Below are 23645 nucleotides of genomic sequence, written 5' to 3'. Positions count from 1 at the left end.
GTCAGCGACAGCAAACACCCACACACCCCGCTCTCATCATACAGCAAGCCACCCCCGCAATCCCCACCCCCTCCCATCCCCGCTGACCCCGCACGACCCCCAGTCAGTTGGTCGGAGGAGCAGGAGCTGCTTCGTCGCCCGCAGGCCACAGCCCCGGTCCCGGTCTCGACTCCGGCTAACCCGCCTGCTGACGCCGTTGACGCAGTCCACCCAACAAGCAAAGTGCCCAAGACAACAGTTAAAAATTAAAGAAAATATAACAAACATTTTAGGTATCAAAAATAATTACTTAGAAAAGCCATTACTCTAGAAAACATTTCTTACTAAATATTAAAATTTAAAGTATTAGATTTTCAAGTCGTTAAAGGAATCTAATCTAATGAATTGAAAAAAATATACACAATTATAATTTAAAACAATTTTAACCAGAACACTTTAATAAAACGAAGAAATATGATAGTTTTTAGACAAATAAAAATAAGAAAATTGTTAAAAAATAAAATTTTTTTGACATTCAATATATAAATTTTATTATTTTGAAAAATCCACTTACAAAGGGTAGTTTTAGTTTTTTAATTTTAAATAGAAGATATAAGTTCTAGAGTTCACTGACATCATTCAATGCTCATCAAATGACGATTGCCCTATTTTGCCCCAAAAAGTATGCTCTGCTTTTCGTCCAGGAGCTAAAATTCATCCGCCATGTTTGCTGGGTAATTTCCTATTTGCGCCTAAGCGAATTGATTTGTATGCCTGTGTGTGGGTTCCTGTGTCTATGCCTGTGTGTGTGTGTGTGTGAAAGCCAGACATGGTCACGCCGTCCGTCCAAGTGGCGGCACGTCGATCCGGCTTGTCGCTTGGGCTGCCTGACATTTGCCGCAGCCAGCGCGCCACCAATCCCTCTGCCCAACCCCCCAACCACCCAACCATCCAACCACCCACCGCCCACTGGCAACATGCCTCCGCTGCGTCGTTAAGCTCTGGCCAAATCTATGTGTGCATGTCTGTGTGGAGGTCGGTGGGGCAACCATTACCACAACCACCATTAACGTGGCAGGCAGCCAGGCGTTGCTGTTGCTGTTGTTGCTGCCGCTCCTGCTGATTGCTGTTGTTGTTGTTGTTGCTGCTGGTGATGTTGTTGTTGCTTTTATTGTCGGTTGACTCCAATCTGCTTTGGTTGCTGCGCCACACGACGACGGCCGCCTGGCTCGTGCCACTGCCAGCAGCAACATCAGCAACACCAACAGCAACACCAACAGCAACACCAACAGCAGCAGCAGCAGAAACAGCAACAGCAACGGCAGCAACATGAGCTAACCAAGCATTTCAGTCGGGAAATTTTGCACAAACGAAACGCACGCGGCAGCGGAAAATCGGAAAACCCAGTAGCCAGCCAGACAGCCGACAAGCGATGAAGTGAAAAGTCGCTGTTGTTTTTGGTCCTTGCCTTCAGTTAGCCGTGTATCCTCGAACAGTACGGACGTGTGTCCTTGCCGAACGGAATTCGAGTGTTTGAACAACCACCAAAAGACGTAATTGTTGGCGCGGACTCTAAGCTAAACAATTCAAAATTATTTAAATAAACCAAAGGCAACACTTTAATTAATATTTAACTGGCAACGAATTCGCGTGGATTTCGTAAAAATGAGAAAATGACAGCAAAACGTGATAAGGATTACTCGAAAAATAAATCAGCACCTGGTAAAATACAATTTTATATCTGATCCGCTTAACAAAAAAGTTTAATGCAAACTTTAAATCGGGAAATGTTTCCTTGAAACATATATTAGAAAAAAGTAGTTCTAACGCAAAACGTAAATTGTAAAATGTTGTACTACTAATTAAAAACTTAGATCTTTAAAAAAACCCTTATGCTTAAGTAGTAATACACCTCCGGTTCAGAACTTTTATATATCAATAAAAAGTGTAAGCGGACCAGAACATGACAATGATTTTCAAACAGCTAATAAATTAGTGAAAACCACGAAATCGGCAGAAAAAAGACACCTGTGGCGAAATAAACCAAAAACAAAGCATCAAAAAAAGAATTTGAAAAAACCAGTCTGACGATTTTAATCGTAAAATACAAGTATCAAAAGTTCTACTCTTTAATTTGACAAAGTTAAATAATAACAATATTTTAAAAATTTCAAAAAATTAAGAGCTGTCTGTTTAGATGTCAGTGCGACATCTTTATCATTTGGTTTTACTAAAACCCATCGCACCCGCAGATCAATCTACATCTATAATTAATATTTTGATATTCCGTTCAGGCATCGGATTCACCGCCGCCGGCTCAACCAATGGCAGCGGCATAAAGTCCATCGGGCTGGTTAGCTCGACGCAGAATGTGACTTCGTCGCAGGACATCAGCAAGCGGACAAACAAACCACTCATGGAGAAGCGACGGCGGGCGCGCATCAACCAGAGCCTGGCCATCCTGAAGGCCCTCATCCTCGAGTCCACCAAGAGCCAGAATGCCAAGAACGGCGAGGGCCAGGCGAAGCACACCAAGCTGGAGAAGGCCGACATTCTGGAGCTGACCGTTCGACACTTCCAGCGGCATCGCAATCTCGATGATCCCAGTGAGTACATCCCCTCTTAAAATCTAAGTCCTTATAGCTTAATAAATATACATACGATTTGTTTTACAAACGGTTTGTTTTTAAAATAATTAAAAGTGCGTTAATTTAATAATCCAAACATAAATGTGGGGTAATGTTGATTTTTATTTCTTAAAAAATAAATCTGAAAGGTTTTTAAGTCTTGCATTTTTATTATTTTAACCTTAAGAATATATCTGTTAAATCTTTACAACGTAAAATAATTATTTTCAATAAAAATATAATAAAGAAGCTCTAAAAAACATAACAAATGTTTTTTTTATACGTTTTTCCTAAACACAAACGCACTCTCAAAATTGTAAAATAACAATTTAAATAGGTACAAATTTTTAAATTTTGTTAATGGTTATAAATTTAAATTCTAATTCTTAAAATAACTAACGATAAGCCAACTTTACTCTTCTCCACAGCGGTCAACAAATACCGAGCGGGCTACACGGACTGCGCTCGCGAAGTGGCTCGATACCTGGCCACCCCGGAACCACCGCCATTGGGCACCATGCCCACGCTGGCGGAGCCCGGCTCCAAGGCGCGACTCCTGAGACACTTGGACCAGTGCATCGCCGAGATTGACGTGGAGATCTGTCCTCACTCGACGGCCACCTTTGCGGAGAGTCCCAGCAGCAGTAGCTGCTTCGATCTGAACCACCCAAAGAAGGCCCAGCCGGAGGAGCACTCCCTGGACTACAGCAGTCAGGACTCGAATCCTCTGGACTACAGCAAGGGTCTGAAGCTGGTGGCCACGGAACAGAGAACCCTGCCCGCCACGCCGGTGCCGCAGGACGAGAACAACAATCGTGGACTGCAGGCGCAGGCGCAAACTCCGATTCCGATTCAGGTGCAAGGCCAGCCACAAAGTCAGCCATCGCCGCAGGATGCAGCCGCTCCTAGTGAGCTGAGCTACGAGGAGGATCGCAACAAAGTGTGCGCCAATGTGCTGGAGCAGTACAAGCAGCAGCTTAAGGCACAGGTGCAGCAGCAACCCGACGGAACCAACGGTGTCCTGGTCCTGCCGCCCCACTATGTCCAACTAGCGGCTGCTCTTGGCCTGAGTGCCCAGCCCCTGGTGGATCCGATAGCCACTCGTACGGATTTCGAGCGGTTGATCGAGCTGCAAAGGGTGCAACCACATTTGGCCGGGAAGCTGAGTCCCAGTTTTCCCGGTGGACTGGAGGCGGCCCATGTGGCTGCCGCTGCAGCTGCAGCCTATGCCAACAGCATGGCGGTGGCCGCTTCCGCCGGAGTCACCGTTTCCGCCATGGCCACTTCCGGTACGGGAACGCCATCAGGCCACCAGGAGCGACCAGCCTCGGTGGCAGCCTCTGTCAGTTCGGGTGTCTCGATGTCGGAACTCAAGTCCATGCCCGCCACACAGCAATCATCGCCTCGATCCGAGAGTGGCATCGGCTCCAATGACAACGAGGCCCCGGTGACGAGTCCACGCCCCCAGACGAGCAACGCTGCTCGCCAGGCTTTAAGACAACGCCAGGAGGAGGAGTACCACTACATGGCCCAGGCGGCGGCGGCGGCTGCAGCGGCAGCAGCAGCTGGACAGGATGAGAGCATGTGGCGACCCTGGTGAACCGGTGGGTCAGAGATCCTATGTACCAAGTATGTAGACTGCACCAGTTAGTTGAGTGAAAAACCAGCCGGCAGCCGGCGGTTCGCAACCCCAACTGATCGCCAATTAAAGGATGATACCTATTGTTATTACCGCTCGTCTGTGTAGCTCCTGCTCCTTTCCCAATTGCGTTTCCTACCTGTGCCAATGCCCGAGTGACTCTCTACAAGATGGGTTCCAGAGCCAAAAAGGGCGACCCCTTCATTTATGTGTGCATTTGTTTTTGCCCCGAACTCTGCGTTAAATGTATTTAATTCAATACTAAAAGCTAAGATATTTACTAAAAAATGAAATGTTTTTTTTAAAGGTGGGTGGTTCCGTGGAAAATTGTAAGCTATTATTTCCATGGACAGAAAAAATAGTGAACAATTTAAAAGCTTCACTTTCGCCTTTAGATAGTTTTAGTAATTTTATTAAGGTATATTCTATAAATACGATATAGATCCATATAGGTCCAATAAATACTTGAAATATATATTATTTATATAAATTTTCAAACAAGAAATGAGACTTAGCCTACACATCAGGTTCATGCTTTTTACTTTGATTTCATTGCACTTAGGGATTTACGAGGCGCCGACTGCCGCTGGCGGGCAAGGAATGTCTGGCCCGAGCCCATTAAGATGGCCAGCTTCGAGTCGATTGCATCGCGCTGGGCATTCACACCTAACCTGTAGAAGGCGGACGTCATCAGCTGTTCCTCCATTACGCTCATCTTAGGCTTGGGTTCCTCCTCGACGAGCTCAGCACTCTTTTCCAGGACACTAGCATCTAGAGCTGGAATTTAAGAACTATTTTATATCCAGATAATACGTTATCTGTTTATATATCTTACCACTGGCAATTCGTGGATCTATGCTCTTGATCACCTCCTTGGCTTTCTCCACGCATTTCCGGTATTTTGCGTCATACGCCAAAATTTCTTGCTCACGTGCTGATAAATTTGTTTCCAGTTGGGTCACTTTACATTGCAGGGAAGTGCTCTGAGTGACTGCTTCCTCCAGTTGGAGTGCTGCATACACAAGTAACAAATTATTTTAGTTTATTTCACAATTTTATTTTGTACTCACTCTTTTGTTCATTAAGCTCCATTAACTGCTTGATTTGTTTGCCAAACTCGCTCCTGTGATGAAAGAAAAGTTAGTTTCAAATAAAAAAAATAACCACTATTCTGATATAAAATAAATATTTCTGAAGAAATTAAACAGAATTAGTAGGGTATTTAGAATGTAATGATGCAATTTTAGTTTAGAAAAATTGTCGAGGTTAAAAAAATATATTTACTCTTTTAAAATGGGATCATCGCTTTGGGAGGCATGCGACAGGGAAAGAATACGTTCATTTGCTGTCTTCAGCTGTTCACGCAAATTCTCGCAGCGCTTGTTGGCATCGTCCAGAAGTTGCTACAAAAAAATTCCTATTAATATAAAATTCTTAAGTAATATTATCTTTGATTACTCACCGCCAAAGCAGTCTGACCACCCTGCCCCTCGCGCAGCGCCTTGTTCTCCGCCTCCAGACGTTGTAGTTTCTCTACTGTGGCCGACGGCTGCAACTCCCGGGAAACGGTGGTGCCTGTCAGCGCAGTATTTGAGGACAGTTGCCCGCACTTTAGCTCATCGACGGTTTCGCGGAGATTGTCGCGCTCCTTTAGCAAACTGTCTTTTGCACGCTGCAGCGCCAGGTTTTTGCCCTCTAGATTCTTGTTGTCAAACTCCAGCTTAACGTTCTTACTGCTCTCTCCGTCCAGCTTGGCATGCAGGTCTTGGATCTCCTTCTTGAACAGCTCCACCTGACCTTTGGTGTTGGCATATCGCTTAGCGTCCTCCTCGAACTGCGCGTTCTGCTGCACATAGTCGGCACTGCGCTCCTCGAGGATCTTGACCTGTTTCTTTAGGTCGTTATAGTCCTCTAGCTTCTTCTTGTACGTGTCAAGTTGGGCCTCGCATATCTTTAGTTTGTCATTGGACTCCCTTAGAACGTCCACCTCGTCCTTGAGGGTGGTCACTTCAGCAGAGCTTTTCTGTGGGTAACATAAGTAGAGAAAAATACAATCAAGGTTTAAAAAGATTTGTATACTATAATTATCTTGGTGAGATCAGAAGGTAAGGTTTATTTTATCTAGGTATCCATACCATCAGTTCCTCGATGCGCATTTGCATTTGCAAAATATCGGTGTCCTGTTGCTGGGCCTTGAGTTTTAAATCTTCTCGTGCTCCATCGGACTGAAGAAGCTCCTCCTTCAGAAGGTCCAACTGCCGGCGTAGCTCATTGTAGCGCACAGATCCAGTTTGGACAGGCCCCAAAGAGACTCCATCGTCGCCGATCACCGTGGAATGTTGCTCTAGGCGGGCAAACTCCTGCTGTAGCTTCTGCAACTCCTGCTGCAGATTGGTCTTCTCGTCGATCAGCAGCAGCATTTTTTTCTCGGTCTCAAAGCATTTCTGGGCCATGGCGTCGCGCTCCTCTTGCACAGCCTTGCTATCCAGAATTCCGCTAAGGGAGCTGCGCGACAGGGAGCTGACCACACCGCCCTCCGGGGAGGAGGCTTGCCTCGTGGACTCCAGTTCCTGCAATGCGCGCATTATGTTTGCCTGTAGCTCTTCCTCCAGGCACATGATCTCGGTGATATAGGACTGCTTTTTGGCACAGTTGACAGCGCACCCGAGAACTAGCTGCAGCAGCCGCTCCAGCTCGCCCAGGTCGCATTTCTCAGCAATTCGCTGAAGATCCGGTTTAGAGAAATCACTAAGCGAATAGTTGAGAACCTCGCTGTAATAGTCATACACCGACTGGGAGACCTTCTTCAGGTTGCTCATCCGTAGCCGCCAGTTGCTGCCCACGGCGCTGGCCTTGATCTTGGACAACCAGGCGTCGGTGAAAGATTCGGGGGCGAACTGATTCAGCGCCTGGGCCAGAGCAACTCCGTCGGCCAGGGACTCTGCATCTGCGTGCGGCGCATTTAAATTGAGGGTCTTGAACCACTCCAGCAGGCTGTAGTACATCTCGTTCTTGGACGCGGACATGTTGCGGGTCTGAACGAAACGCTAAACGAAACAAAACAAACTAAAAATATTCACAATTTCACAAAAAAGAGAGCTGATCAGCTGTTGCACTAAAAACAAAAACAGAAATCGTATTGCAGGGCAGATATCGATAGGCACTGAAATGCATTTGCCATATCGATATTAAATATGAGTCCTTTTTTAGTAATACTTTTATTTATTTATTTCTTTTAGTTATAGTTTGTTTTCTTAAGATGGACTTTGCATATTGAAAATAAAAATATATTTAAAAACATTTTAATATATTTTAATCATTGTTGATATTAAAGTCGATGGCCATGGCCGAACCTCTCCCACCATCCAGAGCCTTTTGCATACATTCCTCCGCCCACTTGAGCTTCTCATCCTGCTCTTTAATCTTTTCCACAGGTGTCCAACTCAAATCGAATTCCAACCTATAGCTGCCCTTAAAGGTCTGGTCAACAGATAGATTCCATTCCTAGAACATAAGCGATTATAATTAGTTTGTTCAAAAGAATTGCAAAACAAAACTCACTTCCGGTGATAGCATGCTGAAATAGTTTTGACCCGATGCCCTTTGATATAGATAGTATATTTTACCGGGTTTTTTTGTAAAATTGCAGGCAGCACTGTGAAGATCTCGGTTAAGATTGGACTCTTTTAGAATATCCATAGCTTGGGCTTGGAGCATCTTGATCTATTAATTACATATTAGTGCATGAAACTTAGTTAAACAAGAATTGTATCTACCTGTTCCATTATAACACCCAACTTATGGCAGGTAGTGTTTTTCAACTGCTTGTCTGCATTTTGGATTTGTTGGGCAAGGGCTATGATGTCCTCCTCCTGATGCATAGAAACCCGCATGGGATCTATTTGGGACTGGGGGTTCCTCTCGACCAGTTGGGCTAAAAAAAATACACATATTTGTTTACCTCACTGCACTCACAGATAGCAAGTAAATTTACCCTTTTTAACAGCTGTCTGATACGTCAATTGGTCCATTTTAGCAGCCCTTTTCATCACACTATTACGAGCATGAAAAAAAATAACTAGCCAAACACCAGTAAACAGTAAACACAGCTGCAGACTGCCAAAAACAAATTAACATGTGTTTGTTGATATTTCTCTCATAACCATCGATTGCTCCATCGACTATCGTCAACTATCGATTGCAGATAGATTTTTGCACGGCCACCCTTAGGCCATACCTAAAGAAAGAAGAAGCAGACCAAATTGAAGTTGTATATTTTAGTGCTAGCAAATTTGTGAATTTTGGCCAATAAATATCAAATTGTAATGTGCCTGAGAACGTCGGCGATTCGTGCGTTACCGGCGTGTTAAAATATTGCGAGAAACGATTCGCGTTCGAGTGAACTATGCCCCCTTCTGACCACCGTAGCAACGGTGCCCCTGCAATTTAGCGAAAGGAAACACTAAATGCCCAATAAAAAGCGCACGCGCGCATAAAATGCACCATTAAAGGCCTCAGAACTTAAAGTTTTTCATTGCAAACAGCTGGGAGCAGCGAGAGTATCAAAAGTTGCATTGGTAAGCCATCAGACATGCCCCCAATAATCATTTTTCACCATACCCGATTTTGCTTATGTACATATACGCATATATATATATATACATATATACCCGATATGTGATGTCAAATCCGACGTTAGTGTGAGTGCTTGGACTTTCGTAAACAATACATGCGGGTCAATTATTTTGAATGAATTTATTTGACCAAAAAAAACCCACTATTGGCTTTATCATCGAGGCAATGAAGAATTGGAATCCCAGGCCGTATATATGTATGTACACATATCAATCTGTCTTATCGGCATGCGTCATACGACGAGCCACTGGGCTGCACCCGCACCACAAAACATGGACTCCCAGGAACCGAAGCACTGGCGATCGGGAAGGCCTCACATATCTCGAATTTAAATACCAAGTTCCCCCCTCCGAAGTCCCTGCATATAAACACCCCAAATATTTTTGGGGCGCCTTAGAAAGCTCTAGAGGTTTAATATCATTTGTAAAGTTTCCTGAAAAAGTGCTACGATATATTTTAAACCTGGAAATAAGACGTTCTGGTTTTTTCTGTTTTTCAAAGTGTTCTTAAACCTCTAAAGATTTCTGTGGCACGAAATGCGCCTCTCCTTTTTAGTCATGCGCTGACGAGGGTGCCAGTTAGTTGACCCAATTATCAGCCAGGTCCCATCAAACTCCGCACCCCGAGTAATGTCAAATGTCACATTTATGCTATCCTTATCCTTGCAGGCTAAAACGGAATTACATAAATTGAGCCAACCAAGCGCCATGCGAGCCTCCATTCCGCCTGGCATTCGGGTGGTGAGGGGACCCAATTGGATCTGGTCGAATCAAGGTAAGAACGCAACCAGGCAGCCACGGGCCAACTTGTTTACCCACCTCCGAAGGGGGAATTAACTTACCATCCGCTCTCTGTTTATAAATACATATGAACGTGTGTTTTTATTAAAAAGTATAGACTGAAATCGGAGTACGGTAGAGATTAGTCAAGGGAAACTAAGATATTTAATCAGTAATTTCATATTTATTGGGATAGCACATGTCTTCTCTTATTCAATCCTAAATAGACTACCCATTATCATACACGTTTCAAATTAAAACAGAATTTTCTTAAGATAAAAACATTTATAAATTTGTACGATTTTGATGTTTTCAGTTTCTGAAAACTTACCATGTTCATAATGTAGTAGCTATACATCAGGATTATAATGATTATTGGCAATAAATAATATTACGTTGATACTATTAGGATGTGAAGAATATTACTGATCTTAAAATGCAAGTATTCATGTTCATGCCATTTTTAAGATCCAATAAGTTACAATACAAAATAAAAATATCAGATCTTTTAATTTCGTATTCAAAAGTTGATAAGGAATAAGTATTATTATATAGCAATCATATTTGTTACCCAATAAATATAGCTCAATACAAAAAGTATTCTAAAATCAATCCAATTTCATTAGACTACGAGGAAAATTTTACTTTGAAGGGACTTATTTTGTGACCAATATTTACTGTATACCCGAAACTAAACTCACTTGGCATTGGCACCCGTGGCTGGACGGGGAGGGAGGGGGGGTTTCGGGGGCGGCGGAACGGAGAGGTGTACGTCCGTGTCCGCTGCTGCTGCTCGGGGCGTTGTTGTATGTAAAGAGGACGCGCCTCGCTATTTTTAGCAACACTCACTGCGGCAGCAGCGAAATTCTTGCGCTTACCAATTGCTTCTGCTTTCGTCGCTTCGTTTTATGGTTCATACATATATGGCGGGATGTGTGGTTCTCGATAGTACATATACACTATAGCACCCTACGTGGCAGGTAAATATGCCCGTAGGCAGCTGCTCGCCAAACAATAATATTGCGTAGTTTTTAATTGAATTAATTGTCTTTAGCTGGAAATAATTCGTATCATACGCAAAGAACACTTAGAACTTAAAGTTCATAGAGAAAAGCGGAAACTAAACCGCCTGCAGTTTACCTCTTAATCAGATTAAAATTATAAAACCCCAGAAAATACTATAACTTTACAACGCTGCAGACGTTTGGCAACTTAATAATGACGCCCACTATCCTTTACAAAAGCAATTACATTTAAATAGCATGTCTATTTAATAGACCAGAAAACTACATTTGTTAAAATAGAATTCAAGAACAATAATAATAGTTTTCAACACATTTATAGTTTTTTAGCCAATAAAAACATTCGAGTTTTTAGAATCTATGACAGTTATATATCAATAGTTGTATTACTATTACACCCGATATAGAATCCAAAAGTGCTGGGTATTTCCCAGAAATATTTTTAGCTGAATAATACTTTGAGCCTATTGGAGGCTCCAACTGCAGCTGCACTTGGTTGCAGTAAATGCACACACGGATTAGGTCATGGTATGTGTTCCTCCCTTCCTGAATTTCAGTTCCCGTTCGGGAAATAAGCCTCTGGCATATGTCTGGCTAGCACATCAGGCGGCAAGGGCGCGTGCCATTTTGTCTCCAACCTTTTTCGAGTGTTTATTTTTAGTCACCGGGTGGAGATAGCGAGTTCTTAGTTCCAGCGCGCCTGTAGATTGGGGAGAATGTGGAGAGTTTATTTTAGGGCCACTGTATTTCTTTAGCTGGGGTGCGTTGAAAATAGACATAAACAAAAGTTTCAGACGGGAGCACAACTTTCGGTGCTCCCATTCCTCCCCAGGCCAACATCAAATGTCACCCTCTAGAGAACGTTTCCACATCCACACCCGTGTTTTGGGGTAATTATAGATCAGCTGCACGACCGAGTCCGAGTGCATAACAAAATCCGCTTGGAGCCCGAGCCAGAGTCAATGATTGTGGGTATTTATAGTCATGGCGCGTTGTTTATGAGGGGGAAGTGTGCGCCACAGATGTCTGATATCCACCGGATGTGGATGTAGATGTGCATACAATGCAAGGAGGAGCCTGGGTGCAGCTACATAGATTCCCAACTTAATCTTGCTAACTCACTTCACATCGCTTCCAACTTTATTTCATTCCTTACGCAACAGACGACGGAGAAGGTCACGTTGGAACCGTTTGCGAAATCGGACGTTGCGGATCCACACACTCACCGGAAAACACTGTCGTGGTCAACTGGGATTCCGGACACCGGACCAACTACCGGGTGGGCTATCAAAACCAGTACGACTTGATAATTGTGGATAATGCTCAAGTTGGTAAGTAAAAATCTTTACATTTACAATTCGAATTTGGTCAATCGAGCAAGTTTTAAAAGAAAGAATAACTATTTACTTTTTGCTAAGCTTAACATTCTAATTGTTCATCCGCAGGAGTTCGTCATTCGAATGTCGTCTGCGATGGCTGTTCTAAGGCGGGCATTGCCGGCATAGTATTCAAGTGCGCCCAGTGTGCCAACTACCACCTCTGCGCCTACTGCTACGCAGAGGATCTGCACGACTCAGAACACCCGTTTGTCCGCTACACCTCGCCAAACTCGCTGGGCGTACGAGTGCCAACGAGAAAGGGCTCCAAGCGGATCCAACTGCGCGGCATCTTCGTCGGATCCAAGGTGGTGCGCGGTCCTGATTGGGAGTGGAGTGAACAGGACGGCGGCGAGGGCAAGACGGGGCGGGTAATGGAAATCCGGGGCTGGGATAACGAATCGTGTCGCAGCGTGGCCAACGTATCGTGGGTAACCGGATCGACGAACGTCTACCGTCTGGGCCACAAGGGTAACGTGGACCTCAAGTACATAACTGCTACGTGCGGCGGTCACTACTACAAGGACCACATGCCTGTGCTGGGGCAGCCGGAGGAGTTGCAGCCGGTGGCGCCGATGGTGAAGCCAAGCTTCTCTGTGGGCGACCGCGTCAAGGTTTGTCTGGAAGTGGATGCCCTGATGAAGCTGCAGCAGGGCCATGGAGGATGGAATCCGCGCATGGTCGAGCATTTATCCAAACTGGGCACTGTGCATCGCATCACGGACAAGGGCGACATACGGTGAGAATTTGGAGTACGTTTAAACGTATTAGGCTCTCTAACACAATTAGAAAACTTAACAGTGTCCAGTATGAGAACTGTCCCAATCGATGGACCTTCCATCCCGCCGCTCTCGTAAAGGTTGTCTCTTTTCGTGTCGGTGATCTGGTCACCATTATCAACGATGCCAACAAGGTGCAGCAGTTGCAGAAGGGTCACGGCGAATGGATCGAAATCATGCGATATGTAAGTGAAGATTTCATAATGGTTCTAAAAACATTGTTGTTATTGTATTACACTGTGTTTTTGGAATTTATAAGTGAATGCAATTAATATATACTTAAAGATATTTTAAAATAAAATCCTATTTTAGGCCCTTGGGAAAATCTGCAAGGTCGTAAAGGTTTACTCGGACGGTGACCTGCGCATCCAGCAGCTAGACGACGGCTTCGAATGGACGCTGAATCCGAAATGTGTCAAACTGGAACGTTCGCCGCTGGCCACGGCAGCTGAACGCTCCAACAGCATGATGGATCTGAGCCATCGGCGAGCGGACCACGTGATGACGCCGCTCTCAGGGCTCTCGGGCAGCTCGGTGGCCGACAAACTGGTACGGGAGGCCGCCCAGGGTCATCTGGAGTTCGTGCGCCAGTACCTGGACGTGAATCCCGGCCAGGTGGACGTGATGAGCGGAGGGAAGGCTTGCATTCAGGTGGCTTCACACCAGGGCTACGTAGACCTTGTCAGTTACCTCATCTCCAAGGGTGCCAATGTGAATGCGGTTGACAAGGAAGGCGACTCAGCGCTGCATTACGCAGCCTTCGGCAATCAGCCGGCCACGATGCGTGTGCTTCTGCAGCATGGGGCTGAGGTTAACTTCCTCAACTCGAGTCACTGCTCCGCACTGCACATATGCGCGCACAAGAAAACGCCGCACTGCGTCCGCGAGCTTCTGCAGCATAACGCCAACGTAAACATCCAGGACTCGTACGGTGATACGGCACTCCACGACGCCATCGGCAAGGAGAACACGGAAGTGGTGGAGCTGCTTTGCAATGCCCCCAACCTGGATTTTACGGTGAAGAATAATCGCGGCTTCAATGTGCTTCATCACGCAGCGCTCAAGGGCAACGTAGTGGCCGCCCGCCGAATCCTGCTGCTCTCCCGGCAGCTGGTCAATGTTCGCAAGGACGACGGCTTTGCAGCCCTTCATTTGGCAGCCCTTAACGGACACGCGCAGGTTGTGGAAACTCTGGTCACCGAGGGACAAGCTGAGTTGGATATTCGCAACAATCGCCGGCAAACGCCTTTCCTACTAGCCGTCTCGCAGGGTCACGCCGGGGTGATCGAGCGACTCGTTCGGCTGTCCTGCGACGTTAACGCCAAGGATGAGGATGGAGACAATGCCATGCACCTGTGCGTGATTAAGAAGTCCAATCTGCAGTCGGCCGCCGAACCGCAGCCCGAGGAAGCACCTGAGATCCACAAATTTTACCTGAGTCTAGTGCAGACGAGCGTGCGAGCCGAGGATCGACTGATGTACAGCATCCTGATCTATCTTTCGAGGGCCGGCTGCCGAGTGGAGCTAAACAACGCCAATGCAAGTATTTTCGAGTGGATTACGGACCGCAACATCAGGCAACTGATCTTCGGGCAGCAGGGAGAAGTAGAAGCGTTGCCCAGGAACCTCCAAGCCTTGGAAATGTCCGCTCCTGCTACCTCCGGCGAGGATGTGCCAACGGTCGCTGGAGCAGAATCCAATGGTGCTGGTACAGCAAATGTAACCGCACCGACGCCACCGCAGCGCCAGCAATTGGATCTAATGCCAAAGCCAAACGAGATACCATCCGCCTCATCAGCAGCCGCCGCTCCATCGACGCCCTCAGCCTCGCCGGGCGTGAAGAAACTGAACTCGGATGCAGTGCAGCAGAATGTCTCGCCGCAGGTGGCGCCGCGAAAGAAGGCGCCCAAGCCACCGGTGACCTCTAGCACGAGCAGCACGGCGTTGGAGGCCGGAGCGGCTGGTCCCAGTCCCAATCCGGTGATCGTGTCCGGCCCCCAGGAGTGCATTGTGTGCAATGAGATCCTGCAGCTGGTGCGCTTTGAGCCATGTCAGCATCAGATCGCCTGTGAAGAGTGCGGCATCCGAATGAAGAAGTGCCTGCGCTGCGGCGTGGTAATCGAGCGCCGTCTGACAGTAAGCGGGCGGATTGTGGCCCTGCCCACGTCCACATCGTCACCTAGTGACCCCACACGCCTGCCGTCCGGGGATCTGCTGCGCTACCTGGAGAACAAGGTGCAGGAGTTCGAGGAATCGCACTTCTGCGGCATCTGTATGGAACGAAAGCGGGACGTGGCCTTCCTCTGCGGCCACGGAGCCTGCTCCCACTGCGCCGAAACGCTCCGGACATGCCACATGTGTCGCAAGACAATACTCAAAAAGATCAACCTGTACTGAGGGGCGGAAACGGAAGCGGAAACGACAGCAGGATCAGGAGCAATTCAACCAGCAACCAAAGTGGCTTGTAAATATACATACACAAAATCAACACTGAAACCCCACATTGCCGTGTCATGTGCAACTCGAACTAATTATTTATTGAACACTGACGAATTTGAAGCGTTCTTTTTTGTAACGGTTTATCAACGGCATCGTATACATAAACAAATTATTGTGCACCCTTCACGTGTCTAGTTATTAGCCTCGTTTAACCATGTCTGGTAACGATAAAAACAAATAGGAAACAAACTAAAAGCATAAAGATATTTAATAGTCATTTAATTGCAAATATACAAATATAAAATATAAATTCAAATTAATGCTTTTTAATAGATGTTAGCGGTCAAGGCACAACACATTTAGTTACTGGTGTTTCTAATTTCTCTGGCCATTGCGTATGTATGTTTCCCTAAAAATTTATATTTTATCGTTTTTTTTTATTTAAAAAAAAATTTAGCAATAATACTTTAAAAAACCTTAAAACTTGGGTTTTATTATACTTATTTTTCTTAACTAGATTAGATAAAATGTACCTATGGAAGTATAGGTACAGGTACACTTTTTTAGGTTCAGTACTGTGTGTATGGCTTATTTTATATGGTGTAAACTGTGGTTTTTTTAATGTTTACCTATAATTGTTGTTATCTTTACTGGGGCTAACTAAAACCGTAGGCCCCATTTGCAGGGAAAATTAAACAAATAAGCAAAGTCAAACAAATCGTAGGGTAACCAATACATGTTGCTTTTATTGTGTTAATGAAAACAATCGATAGATGAAGCATCTCCTGTTCATCGATAAATTGGCAGCAAGAAAAAAAGCAAACACGTCACAACACTTTAGCTGCTGTCCCACGCGTAATAAAATATTAGGACAAAATGGCCAAACAAGTGGCCGATTTTCAGGGCAGCAAGCTCCAGTTCTACCAGAAGCTGGCCCTGGCCATTATCCTGGGAGCCGTGCTCCTCTCCCTCCCGGCTTTATGCGCCGGCCAGGGCAATCCCAGTTTCAAATACTCGCGGGAAGCCAACGAAAACTTCGATCCGCAAAAGGCTCCGCCGGCGGAGCACCATCACGACCACGATCATGATCATGACCATGGGCACGAACATCATCATCATGACCACGACCATAACCATCATCACCATGACCACGATCATCACCATCATGATCACGATCATGAACACCACCATCACGGAGAAAGTCACACCAAGTCAAAGCCGGCATTGGGTAAGAAACTAGCTTCTATATATCAAATACCCAAGCTGACCCCGTTTTTCTTATAGATATGAGCACGATTTGGCTGCACTCCATCGGTTCCACGCTGCTTATCAGTGCAGCGCCCTTTGTGCTTCTTTACATCATTCCCCTCGACAACAGTGAAGCGATGAAACCGCGTCTCAAAGTTCTATTGGCCTTCGCATCCGGCGGCCTGCTGGGCGATGCCTTTCTGCACTTAATTCCACATGCCACGCACCCTCATAGCCACGGAGAAGACGATCACGATCACGATCACCATGGCCACCACCACCATCATCACGGGGGTGAGGAAAATGGACACGGACATAGCCACGACATGAGCGTTGGCCTATGGGTCCTGGGCGGTATCATTGCCTTCCTGTCGGTAGAGAAACTGGTGCGCATACTTAAGGGTGGACAAGGAGGACATGGGCATAGCCATGGAGCCCCAAAACCCAAACCCGTGGCTGCGAAAAAGAAGTCTTCTGACAAGGAAGACAACGGAGATGGAGATAAACCTGCTAAGCAACCCAAGGCCAAGTCGAAGAAACAAGAACCCGAACCGGAGGGCGAAGTGGAGATTTCGGGCTACTTGAATTTGGCAGCCGACTTTGCCCACAACTTCACCGACGGCCTTGCTATCGGTGCTTCCTACTTGGCTGGCAACAGCATTGGCATTGTAACCACCGTCACCATTCTGCTGCACGAAGTACCCCACGAGATTGGCGACTTCGCCATTCTGATCAAGTCGGGGTGCTCCAGGCGCAAGGCAATGCTGCTGCAGCTAGTCACAGCCCTTGGAGCACTGGCGGGAACAGCTCTAGCCCTTTTGGGAGCCGGAAGCGGCGACGGATCGGCGCCTTGGGTTCTTCCCTTTACCGCCGGCGGTTTCATTTACATTGCAACGGTAAGCGTGCTGCCGGAGCTGCTGGAGGAGTCCACCAAGCTGAAACAGTCGCTGAAGGAGATCTTTGCACTGCTCACCGGTGTAGCCCTAATGATTGTCATTGCCGCGTTTGAGTAGTTTCCAGCGTTGGGTGGGTTGAGGCAAAAAAAAGTTTTAATTGAGTGGGCTGAAAAAAAGCAGCAAACCATTTTCTGAAATTTGTTTTTAGAAATTGTAACTTCCCAATTCCTACTCAAAGAAGTTATTAAATTTCAGGGGAAATTTCTTAAAATTGTTAAATGTTAACATTCAGTCCACTCGATTATTTCTCAATATAATCGAGGCAGCGTTGTTTAAGAGTTTTTAAGCCTTCAAAATTTGCGCTTTACTTCGAAATGAATGTTTATAAATAGTCAAAAATACATTGTAAAAAGAAACCTCACTGACGCTTTTCCCCGTTCAGAGTAATTTTTATCTCATTGAGGCAATACTCGGCCTGCTCGACGGCGTCAGGATTCTCGTGCTGCTTGCCCAATTTCCACGCCCGACGGCATGCATCCTCCGCCTGCTTCATCAGACCTTCGCGCAGATACACAAGACCGAGATTGGCCAGCAGAATGCCCTCCTGGGTGGCGTCCTTCAGCTCCTTGGTCAGTTCCATGGCCTGCATAAGGGTCTCCCTTGCCTCGGTGTAGTTCTCCAGCTGCAATATTTATTGTTAGCTCAAAGGACATTGGGCAACCAGAAGGACCTACGTTTACATACGCCACGCTAATGTTGTTTAGGATAGTCACAGAGGCGTCGTTAACAGCACCATAAACATCGATTAGCGTGTCAAAGGCCTCCTTGAAAAGGTTCTTGGCCTCTAGGTACTTTCCCTGCTTCATCAGCAGCTGACCGAACCTGGAAAGACAAGCACAAGGAAACACATTGACTGGAACTGCAATTGGGAGCTAGATAGCGGCAATGGAAACACCTTCAATACCAATTTTTTGTCAAGCCATACAGCTCCAGTATGTCCTTGTCGTCGGGCATTTTCTCCAGTAGTTTTGACAACTGCTTCAGCGTCCAGGTGAAACCTTGAAAGCTCTTTTCCAAATCACCCTGCAGCTGAGACATGTGCGCTATCTTGGAGCTGATGTGGAGTATCTGAAGAAAATTAAGGAGATCTTAACTGGAACAGGAATCTAAGTGGTTCACTCACCTTCGGACTTTCTTCGGTGTGGCCATCTGCAAAGAGGCGCTTCATCACGTCCGTAAAGATCTTCTCCGCCTTCTTAAACTGCTCTCGTTCCATGGCCAAATTGGCCATCAGATCGAAAACATACGTGATGCCGTCCTTGCTTTGAATATCCTGGGCCATTCGCAGGGCCAGATGGAGCATCTGCTCGGCTTTGTCGTACTGTTCTCTCTGGATGCAGAGGATTGATCTTTTTATTGTCTTTACTAGCTTGTCTTCCGGTGACTCCTCCTTTTCGTCGCTGCCTCCAAACAGATTCAGCGTAAAGGCAGCTGAGAAGGCCCAGATCATTCCCCCGGAAGAGCTTGGAGTGGGTGGAGCTATCCAGGAAACCTGGTGATCTGCAGCATAAAGGCACAGCGATCGTGATCCTGGTCCAAATCCCGACCGTTGATTACTTCGCTTCAGCGGCGCCGAGTGACAGTATTCCCTGGGATTCGGGACAAGTCGGAGCCTGCCTATTATTTGGCTCAATCTACAAATGTTTTTCACAATCATATTTGTAGAGCTTAATTCATTTTATATATCAACTAAGCTGGAGTTTTGAAAAATATGATTTTGCTGTAATTTATTATTATGAAATGAACTGCAGTGTTGCAAAGTGCAGTAAGAGTGTTTTGAATATGCATTTTCTAACGTTTTCAAATGTTTCGTGATAAAAAAAGTGATAAAAAGATGGTTATATTTGTTTATGCCATAATAATAACCGATTATTAGTTTTGTTACTAAAACGTTTTTTTTATTTTTTTTTATTATTTTTCATATTGGTTAGAGGTGACACCTGCAAGAACAACTTAACTGACAATTTGTAAATTTTGGTGTTCAAATATTTGAATGTTTTATGACTGTGATCTATGAAATAATTATTTACGTATTACCGTTTTAAGATCTTAATTTTTCAAAAGGTAAGTAGATATGTTAAGTCTATGTAATCTTATCCAAAATTTATTTAAAATTAGGGCTCAAAAAATGTATTTTAAATATTTTAATATTTTTTAAATTTACATAAAGATACATTTTACGAAATCTATTTTAATAAATAGTTTTTAAACGGCAAAAAGCGAGGTGTTTATTTTCACTCACCGATGTCTACCCTGCAAAAACTATCGATACCCACGATGCGGGCGATAGGCCACCCCCATTCAATTTGGCCCGAAGCAACCCTGCATATTGATGGCGGATTGACGCTCTTTCGCTGGCAAAATAAATTTTCTTGTTCGATAAAAGGTGCTTGAAACGACGAGGAGTGTACTCTAATAGCAGTGCATGAAATAGTTGTGGGTCCGCCGGCGTTACCTACGTTTAATTTCAGATCTTTCCAGTGCATCTCAACGCGTGGCCAGCGATTTTCGCCATGAGACGGCGCAGCGAGCGAAAAAAGTCGTCGTCGCCCGCTCCGGTGCCGGTGGCACGGCGTAGTCGCCGCTCCCGCAAGGTGTCCGAGAACGAGAAGACCGAGGACGAGACCATCGGCCAGAAGGATAACGCAGACACCGACAACACCGGACAGGCGCAATTGGCTCACGCCTCTGCCGCTCGCTCCGAAGAAATCAATGAGGGGCGCGCCTCGAGCGAGGAACGTGCCGGATCCGGATCATCGCCAGTGCGCAAGAGTCGCGGCAGCCGGACGACGCCAAAGAAGCGCACGGAGGCCAAGGGCGGCGACAAGAACAAGGTGGTGGACACCATACCCGAGGAGGAGCCGGAGAACGGCCAGGATGTGGGCAAGGATAGTGTGCAGGAGGAGGAAAAGGATTTGGAGCCGTCAGCAACGGGTCATGAGAGCGAGTCTGAAAAGCTTGCCAAAACGGAGGATGAGCCGGCTCCAGTAGAAGAATCCCTGCCAGAACCCACTGTTGCCAAGGATACAGAGAAAGAGGACGAAAAAACACAGCAGGATGACCAAGCTGCCGAGGATGATAGCAGCAAGCAAGAGGTAAAAGTTCCTTCTCCTTCTAGCAAGGACGAGGAACATCTAAAAACGTCTAGCGATGTATTAGACATTCAAACAGAAGAGGTCGAGGAAAGGGACGAAGAAGCCCCAGCTCCAGCGGAGCGCAGGGAGTCCAAGAGGAAGCACAAGGAGCAGAAACAGGAACAGCAGGAGGAGGAAGAGCAGAAGGAGAACCGCAAGCAACAAGAAGAAAAACCAGAACAAATTCAGGATGAACCAGCAGATCTTCCGAACGACAAGCACGAGACATCCGTAAACAGCAGCGCATCCAATACAACCACCGCTCCAGTGCTTCAGCAGCAGCGATCGGTGCGGAAGCGCAAGTGGCTGACAAACAAAAAGTCATCAGATCGCGCCCCACCCGTGCTTGCCATTTCGACGGATTCACTGAAGAACATAATAGCCGATGTGGTACAGCCCGTGTCTCTCAGCGATGTGCAACTAGAATCCTCTTCGGAGGAGGAGGGCCTGGTCACCAGCGATCGGGAGTCGGAGCGATCCGGTTCGCCGATGCCAGCCTCCGAGGCGCGCAAGGAACGCGAATCCGAGGTTAATACCGCCACAACCTGCGAAACCGGCGGAGAGGCGTCGACGAATAAGGAAGGCGCTGGAAACACTGGGTGGACCACTCCGACGCCAGCCACAGACACGGTACCACCTCAGGGCGGCCAGAGCAAAGCCACAGCCGCCACTGCGGCACCTCACATAGTCCGTTCTCCTAGTCCTGCACGGAACCGCGCCAGTCATGTGCTCTACATCACCAATCTGGTGCGCCCCTTCACTGTGCTGCAGCTAAAAGGACTGCTGGCGCGGACGGGAAAGATCGTCGAGGAAGATGGTTTTTGGATAGATCGCATTAAGTCTAAGTGCTTTGTTGCCTATTCCACTGAAGAGTGAGTATTTTTGTTTGTTTATTTATATAAAGCTAGCTTAAGATATACAACTATTTTAATTTATTGGTTTATGTGTAAAGTGCTATTCTATTCTTAGTTGTCGTTACTCCTGTACTCTTTTTTTTTAAAGCATTTCTGGAATAAATAATTTCCTTGAATTACTTCGGTAATCTACAATGTACTAAAATATTATTCTTGCGGTGTTTCTTTTATCATATCGCGTATCAAATACAATAAACCCATTAGTGAATCAATTTACAACGGGATTTAGTGGAATAAGCTGACAATTTTAGGTATCAAGAATAATTTATTAATTAATATTATTTTTCATTTCACCTTTGTAGCGAAGCCATTGAAACCCGCCATGCCCTGCACGGAGTTCGGTGGCCAGTCTCGAATCCCAAATGCTTGAATGTGGATTTCGGCAGTCGCACAGACATGGATCGTGCGATACTTTCAACGAAAGACGAGGCTCCTAGGTATGGCCAGGAAAACACCAGAGATAACCAGCAGTCGGGCAACGCTTGGTCCCGATTGGAACCGTCTGACAAAAAGGTAATAGATTATTATTAAAACAACAAAAATAGCGAGTCGGTTAATTTATCTTTTGTCCGTGCAGCCTGTTCGCCCGGTACGCGAATGGGATGTGGGCAAAAAGGAGCCGAGCGATCACGACAAAACCAATAACGACAGACGTCGAGGGAGCAAGGATGGACTGGACTCGAGATCTCGGGACGCGGATCGCCCCGGACAGGAACGCAAACGCTCCAGGGACAAGGAAGGGAGAGGACGCGACCGCGAACGGGAACGAGAGCGCAACGATCGCAATACACACGCAAGAAGCCGCAGTGGATCACCGGGTAAGCTAAATATTGTGCAGTTTTGATCATTATTAATAATCTATATTTCTGTTAATCAGTGCCCAAAACTAAAAGGAAGGAGAATGAACCGCCAATTAGGCTATTAGATGATCTATTTCGTAAGACTAAGGGAACGCCTTGCATCTACTGGCTACCACTGACGCCGGAAGCTGTAAGTTGGGAAAATATTGTATTTTTAATACATTTTTGGTTGGCGCCAAAAATAATTCATTATTGAAATCCGGGTAAATTTTTTAAATTTGTTTATTATGGATTTCAATACAACAATATTTTTCACTACTTAATCGTTAAATCCTCCTTTCAGATCGCAGAAAAGGAGGCATATCGTCAGAAACGCATCGAGGAGCATAAGCTGCGCATAAAGGAGCGGGAGGATCGCCAGAAAGAGCGTGAGAAGGATCGTGACCGCCAGCGCGACACACGTCGCAATCGTTCAAATGAACGGCGCCGATCGCGCAGTCGCGAGCGGGAGCGTCGACGTTACTAGGCGGAGGCTTGAGATTGAGCAAATAAACGTTGAAAATATCTCAAAAAAACATCAACATCAACATCCAAAAAAACCGAAATTGATAAAACAGCAACTAAAACTTCTGCAGGGTCCCATTACCACCCGAATATTTTCTATTTTTTCGAACGTTTTGCGTTCATAAATATATTGATGTTGTAATATTCAACTTGAAGTGAACGCACTTCGATTTGAATATTTCCGCCAACGTCACATCCATATTCTAATTTTGAGATTTCGCACTCTCTTTTCTTCGTTATTTTTCCCATTGTTGTTGTTCCATATATACAGCATATATATTACATATATATATATAACCTGATTTGATTTCTTTCCTTAAATGTAGCATTTTACAGCGCCTAACGTCACCTCACCCCAAAAAGAACCCACTTCAGCGACGCGAGAAATGCGCCGGCATCACCATCAACGCAATGGAAACTTACCATCGGAATCTAGAAACTCTTGCAGCAAGTTATCAAGCTTACATCTATATATTAAACAAACAGAAAATTGATCAATTGTAAAATCAATATTTCTTAAAATTTTAATAAACTTAGAAATACAATTTAACAACAGTCGGCAAGCTTGTGACAATGCCAAAACCATAAATGTGTTTTAAATGTCTGAAAAATAAACTTTAATTCTGCTCGACTTTCAAGAAATCGTATGTTTATAATTGAAGAAAAGAACTAAGGAGGACGATTTATATGGTAAAAGTGAGTAATCTCTTAGGATTTTATTAAATTTGTCATGTTTTTGGATCTTTATGCGGTT

The 23645-nt window shown here is 45.6% G+C and overlaps 7 protein-coding genes across 7 annotated transcripts; 4 read left to right on the top strand and 3 right to left on the bottom strand.

Annotated features, from left to right (window-relative positions):
- Positions 1–1344: 1344 nt before the first annotated feature.
- Positions 1345–4593, top strand: LOC108053473 (protein hairy). The gene is made up of 3 exons (XM_044460181.1): positions 1345–1701; positions 2274–2585; positions 3035–4593. The coding sequence occupies exons 1-3, from the start codon at positions 1653–1655 to the stop codon at positions 4204–4206; spliced, it is 1533 nt and encodes a 510-aa protein (XP_044316116.1). The 5' UTR covers positions 1345–1652; the 3' UTR covers positions 4207–4593.
- A 110-nt stretch (positions 4594–4703) lies between these two features.
- On the bottom strand, positions 4704–7378 carry LOC108053015 (protein hook). The gene is made up of 6 exons (XM_044460180.1): positions 6381–7378; positions 5708–6268; positions 5530–5648; positions 5316–5368; positions 5081–5257; positions 4704–5022 (listed from the first exon to the last, which is right to left on the bottom strand). Exons 1-6 carry the CDS (start codon positions 7269–7271, stop codon positions 4784–4786), a joined length of 2040 nt encoding a protein of 679 aa, XP_044316115.1. The 5' UTR covers positions 7272–7378; the 3' UTR covers positions 4704–4783.
- Positions 7379–7510: 132 nt separating this feature from the next.
- LOC123037722 (uncharacterized protein C1orf50 homolog) lies at positions 7511–8402 on the bottom strand. The gene is made up of 4 exons (XM_044459519.1): positions 8240–8402; positions 8022–8179; positions 7807–7968; positions 7511–7749 (listed from the first exon to the last, which is right to left on the bottom strand). Exons 1-4 carry the CDS (start codon positions 8292–8294, stop codon positions 7558–7560), a joined length of 567 nt encoding a protein of 188 aa, XP_044315454.1. The 5' UTR covers positions 8295–8402; the 3' UTR covers positions 7511–7557.
- Positions 8403–8476: 74 nt separating this feature from the next.
- Positions 8477–15591, top strand: LOC108044450 (E3 ubiquitin-protein ligase MIB2). Its single transcript, XM_044459518.1, has 6 exons — positions 8477–8822; positions 9549–9654; positions 11845–12012; positions 12127–12796; positions 12859–13021; positions 13149–15591. The coding sequence occupies exons 2-6, from the start codon at positions 9588–9590 to the stop codon at positions 15231–15233; spliced, it is 3153 nt and encodes a 1050-aa protein (XP_044315453.1). The 5' UTR covers positions 8477–8822; positions 9549–9587; the 3' UTR covers positions 15234–15591.
- A 471-nt stretch (positions 15592–16062) lies between these two features.
- On the top strand, positions 16063–17840 carry LOC108044455 (protein catecholamines up). Its single transcript, XM_017123468.2, has 2 exons — positions 16063–16503; positions 16560–17840. The coding sequence occupies exons 1-2, from the start codon at positions 16152–16154 to the stop codon at positions 17534–17536; spliced, it is 1329 nt and encodes a 442-aa protein (XP_016978957.2). The 5' UTR covers positions 16063–16151; the 3' UTR covers positions 17537–17840.
- On the bottom strand, positions 17776–19268 carry LOC108044456 (tetratricopeptide repeat protein 19 homolog, mitochondrial). The gene is made up of 4 exons (XM_017123469.2): positions 18603–19268; positions 18384–18547; positions 18154–18301; positions 17776–18101 (listed from the first exon to the last, which is right to left on the bottom strand). The coding sequence occupies exons 1-4, from the start codon at positions 19134–19136 to the stop codon at positions 17838–17840; spliced, it is 1110 nt and encodes a 369-aa protein (XP_016978958.1). The 5' UTR covers positions 19137–19268; the 3' UTR covers positions 17776–17837.
- A 501-nt stretch (positions 19269–19769) lies between these two features.
- LOC108044464 (apoptotic chromatin condensation inducer in the nucleus) lies at positions 19770–23531 on the top strand. Its single transcript, XM_017123481.2, has 6 exons — positions 19770–19865; positions 19951–21485; positions 21830–22040; positions 22105–22345; positions 22405–22517; positions 22671–23531. The coding sequence occupies exons 2-6, from the start codon at positions 19993–19995 to the stop codon at positions 22851–22853; spliced, it is 2241 nt and encodes a 746-aa protein (XP_016978970.1). The 5' UTR covers positions 19770–19865; positions 19951–19992; the 3' UTR covers positions 22854–23531.
- Positions 23532–23645: the final 114 nt, after the last annotated feature.

The sequence above is a fragment of the Drosophila rhopaloa genome, unplaced genomic scaffold (assembly GCF_018152115.1).
Source record: "Drosophila rhopaloa isolate 14029-0021.01 unplaced genomic scaffold, ASM1815211v1 contig_2, whole genome shotgun sequence".
NCBI classification, from domain to species: Eukaryota; Metazoa; Arthropoda; class Insecta; order Diptera; family Drosophilidae; genus Drosophila; species Drosophila rhopaloa.
This window is presented reverse-complemented; position numbering and strand designations above follow the sequence as displayed.

Excerpts from the sequence above, each read along its gene's own strand:
- LOC108053473 (XM_044460181.1), top strand. The coding sequence starts at position 1,653 with ATGACAGCAAAACGTGATAAGGATTACTCGAAAAATAAATCAGCACCT. Across the intron at positions 1,702-2,273 it reads GAAAAATAAATCAGCACCTG|GCATCGGATTCACCGCCGCC; the intron begins GTAAAATACAAT and ends TATTCCGTTCAG. Across the intron at positions 2,586-3,034 it reads TCGCAATCTCGATGATCCCA|CGGTCAACAAATACCGAGCG; the intron begins GTGAGTACATCC and ends TCTTCTCCACAG.
- LOC108053015 (XM_044460180.1), bottom strand. The coding sequence starts at position 7,271 with ATGTCCGCGTCCAAGAACGAGATGTACTACAGCCTGCTGGAGTGGTTC. Across the intron at positions 6,269-6,380 it reads TGCGCATCGAGGAACTGATG|AAAAGCTCTGCTGAAGTGAC; the intron begins GTATGGATACCT and ends TGTTACCCACAG. Across the intron at positions 5,023-5,080 it reads AGATCCACGAATTGCCAGTG|CTCTAGATGCTAGTGTCCTG; the intron begins GTAAGATATATA and ends CTTAAATTCCAG.
- LOC123037722 (XM_044459519.1), bottom strand. The coding sequence starts at position 8,294 with ATGAAAAGGGCTGCTAAAATGGACCAATTGACGTATCAGACAGCTGTT. Across the intron at positions 7,969-8,021 it reads TGGGTGTTATAATGGAACAG|ATCAAGATGCTCCAAGCCCA; the intron begins GTAGATACAATT and ends TGTAATTAATAG. Across the intron at positions 7,750-7,806 it reads TCAGCATGCTATCACCGGAA|GAATGGAATCTATCTGTTGA; the intron begins GTGAGTTTTGTT and ends CTTATGTTCTAG.
- LOC108044450 (XM_044459518.1), top strand. The coding sequence starts at position 9,588 with ATGCGAGCCTCCATTCCGCCTGGCATTCGGGTGGTGAGGGGACCCAAT. Across the intron at positions 9,655-11,844 it reads TTGGATCTGGTCGAATCAAG|ACGACGGAGAAGGTCACGTT; the intron begins GTAAGAACGCAA and ends CTTACGCAACAG. Across the intron at positions 13,022-13,148 it reads GGATCGAAATCATGCGATAT|GCCCTTGGGAAAATCTGCAA; the intron begins GTAAGTGAAGAT and ends ATCCTATTTTAG.
- LOC108044455 (XM_017123468.2), top strand. The coding sequence starts at position 16,152 with ATGGCCAAACAAGTGGCCGATTTTCAGGGCAGCAAGCTCCAGTTCTAC. Across the intron at positions 16,504-16,559 it reads CAAGTCAAAGCCGGCATTGG|ATATGAGCACGATTTGGCTG; the intron begins GTAAGAAACTAG and ends TTTTTCTTATAG.
- LOC108044456 (XM_017123469.2), bottom strand. The coding sequence starts at position 19,136 with ATGATTGTGAAAAACATTTGTAGATTGAGCCAAATAATAGGCAGGCTC. Across the intron at positions 18,548-18,602 it reads ACACCGAAGAAAGTCCGAAG|ATACTCCACATCAGCTCCAA; the intron begins GTGAGTGAACCA and ends AATTTTCTTCAG. Across the intron at positions 18,302-18,383 it reads TATGGCTTGACAAAAAATTG|GTTCGGTCAGCTGCTGATGA; the intron begins GTATTGAAGGTG and ends TTGTCTTTCCAG.
- LOC108044464 (XM_017123481.2), top strand. The coding sequence starts at position 19,993 with ATGAGACGGCGCAGCGAGCGAAAAAAGTCGTCGTCGCCCGCTCCGGTG. Across the intron at positions 21,486-21,829 it reads GTTGCCTATTCCACTGAAGA|CGAAGCCATTGAAACCCGCC; the intron begins GTGAGTATTTTT and ends TCACCTTTGTAG. Across the intron at positions 22,518-22,670 it reads TACCACTGACGCCGGAAGCT|ATCGCAGAAAAGGAGGCATA; the intron begins GTAAGTTGGGAA and ends TCCTCCTTTCAG.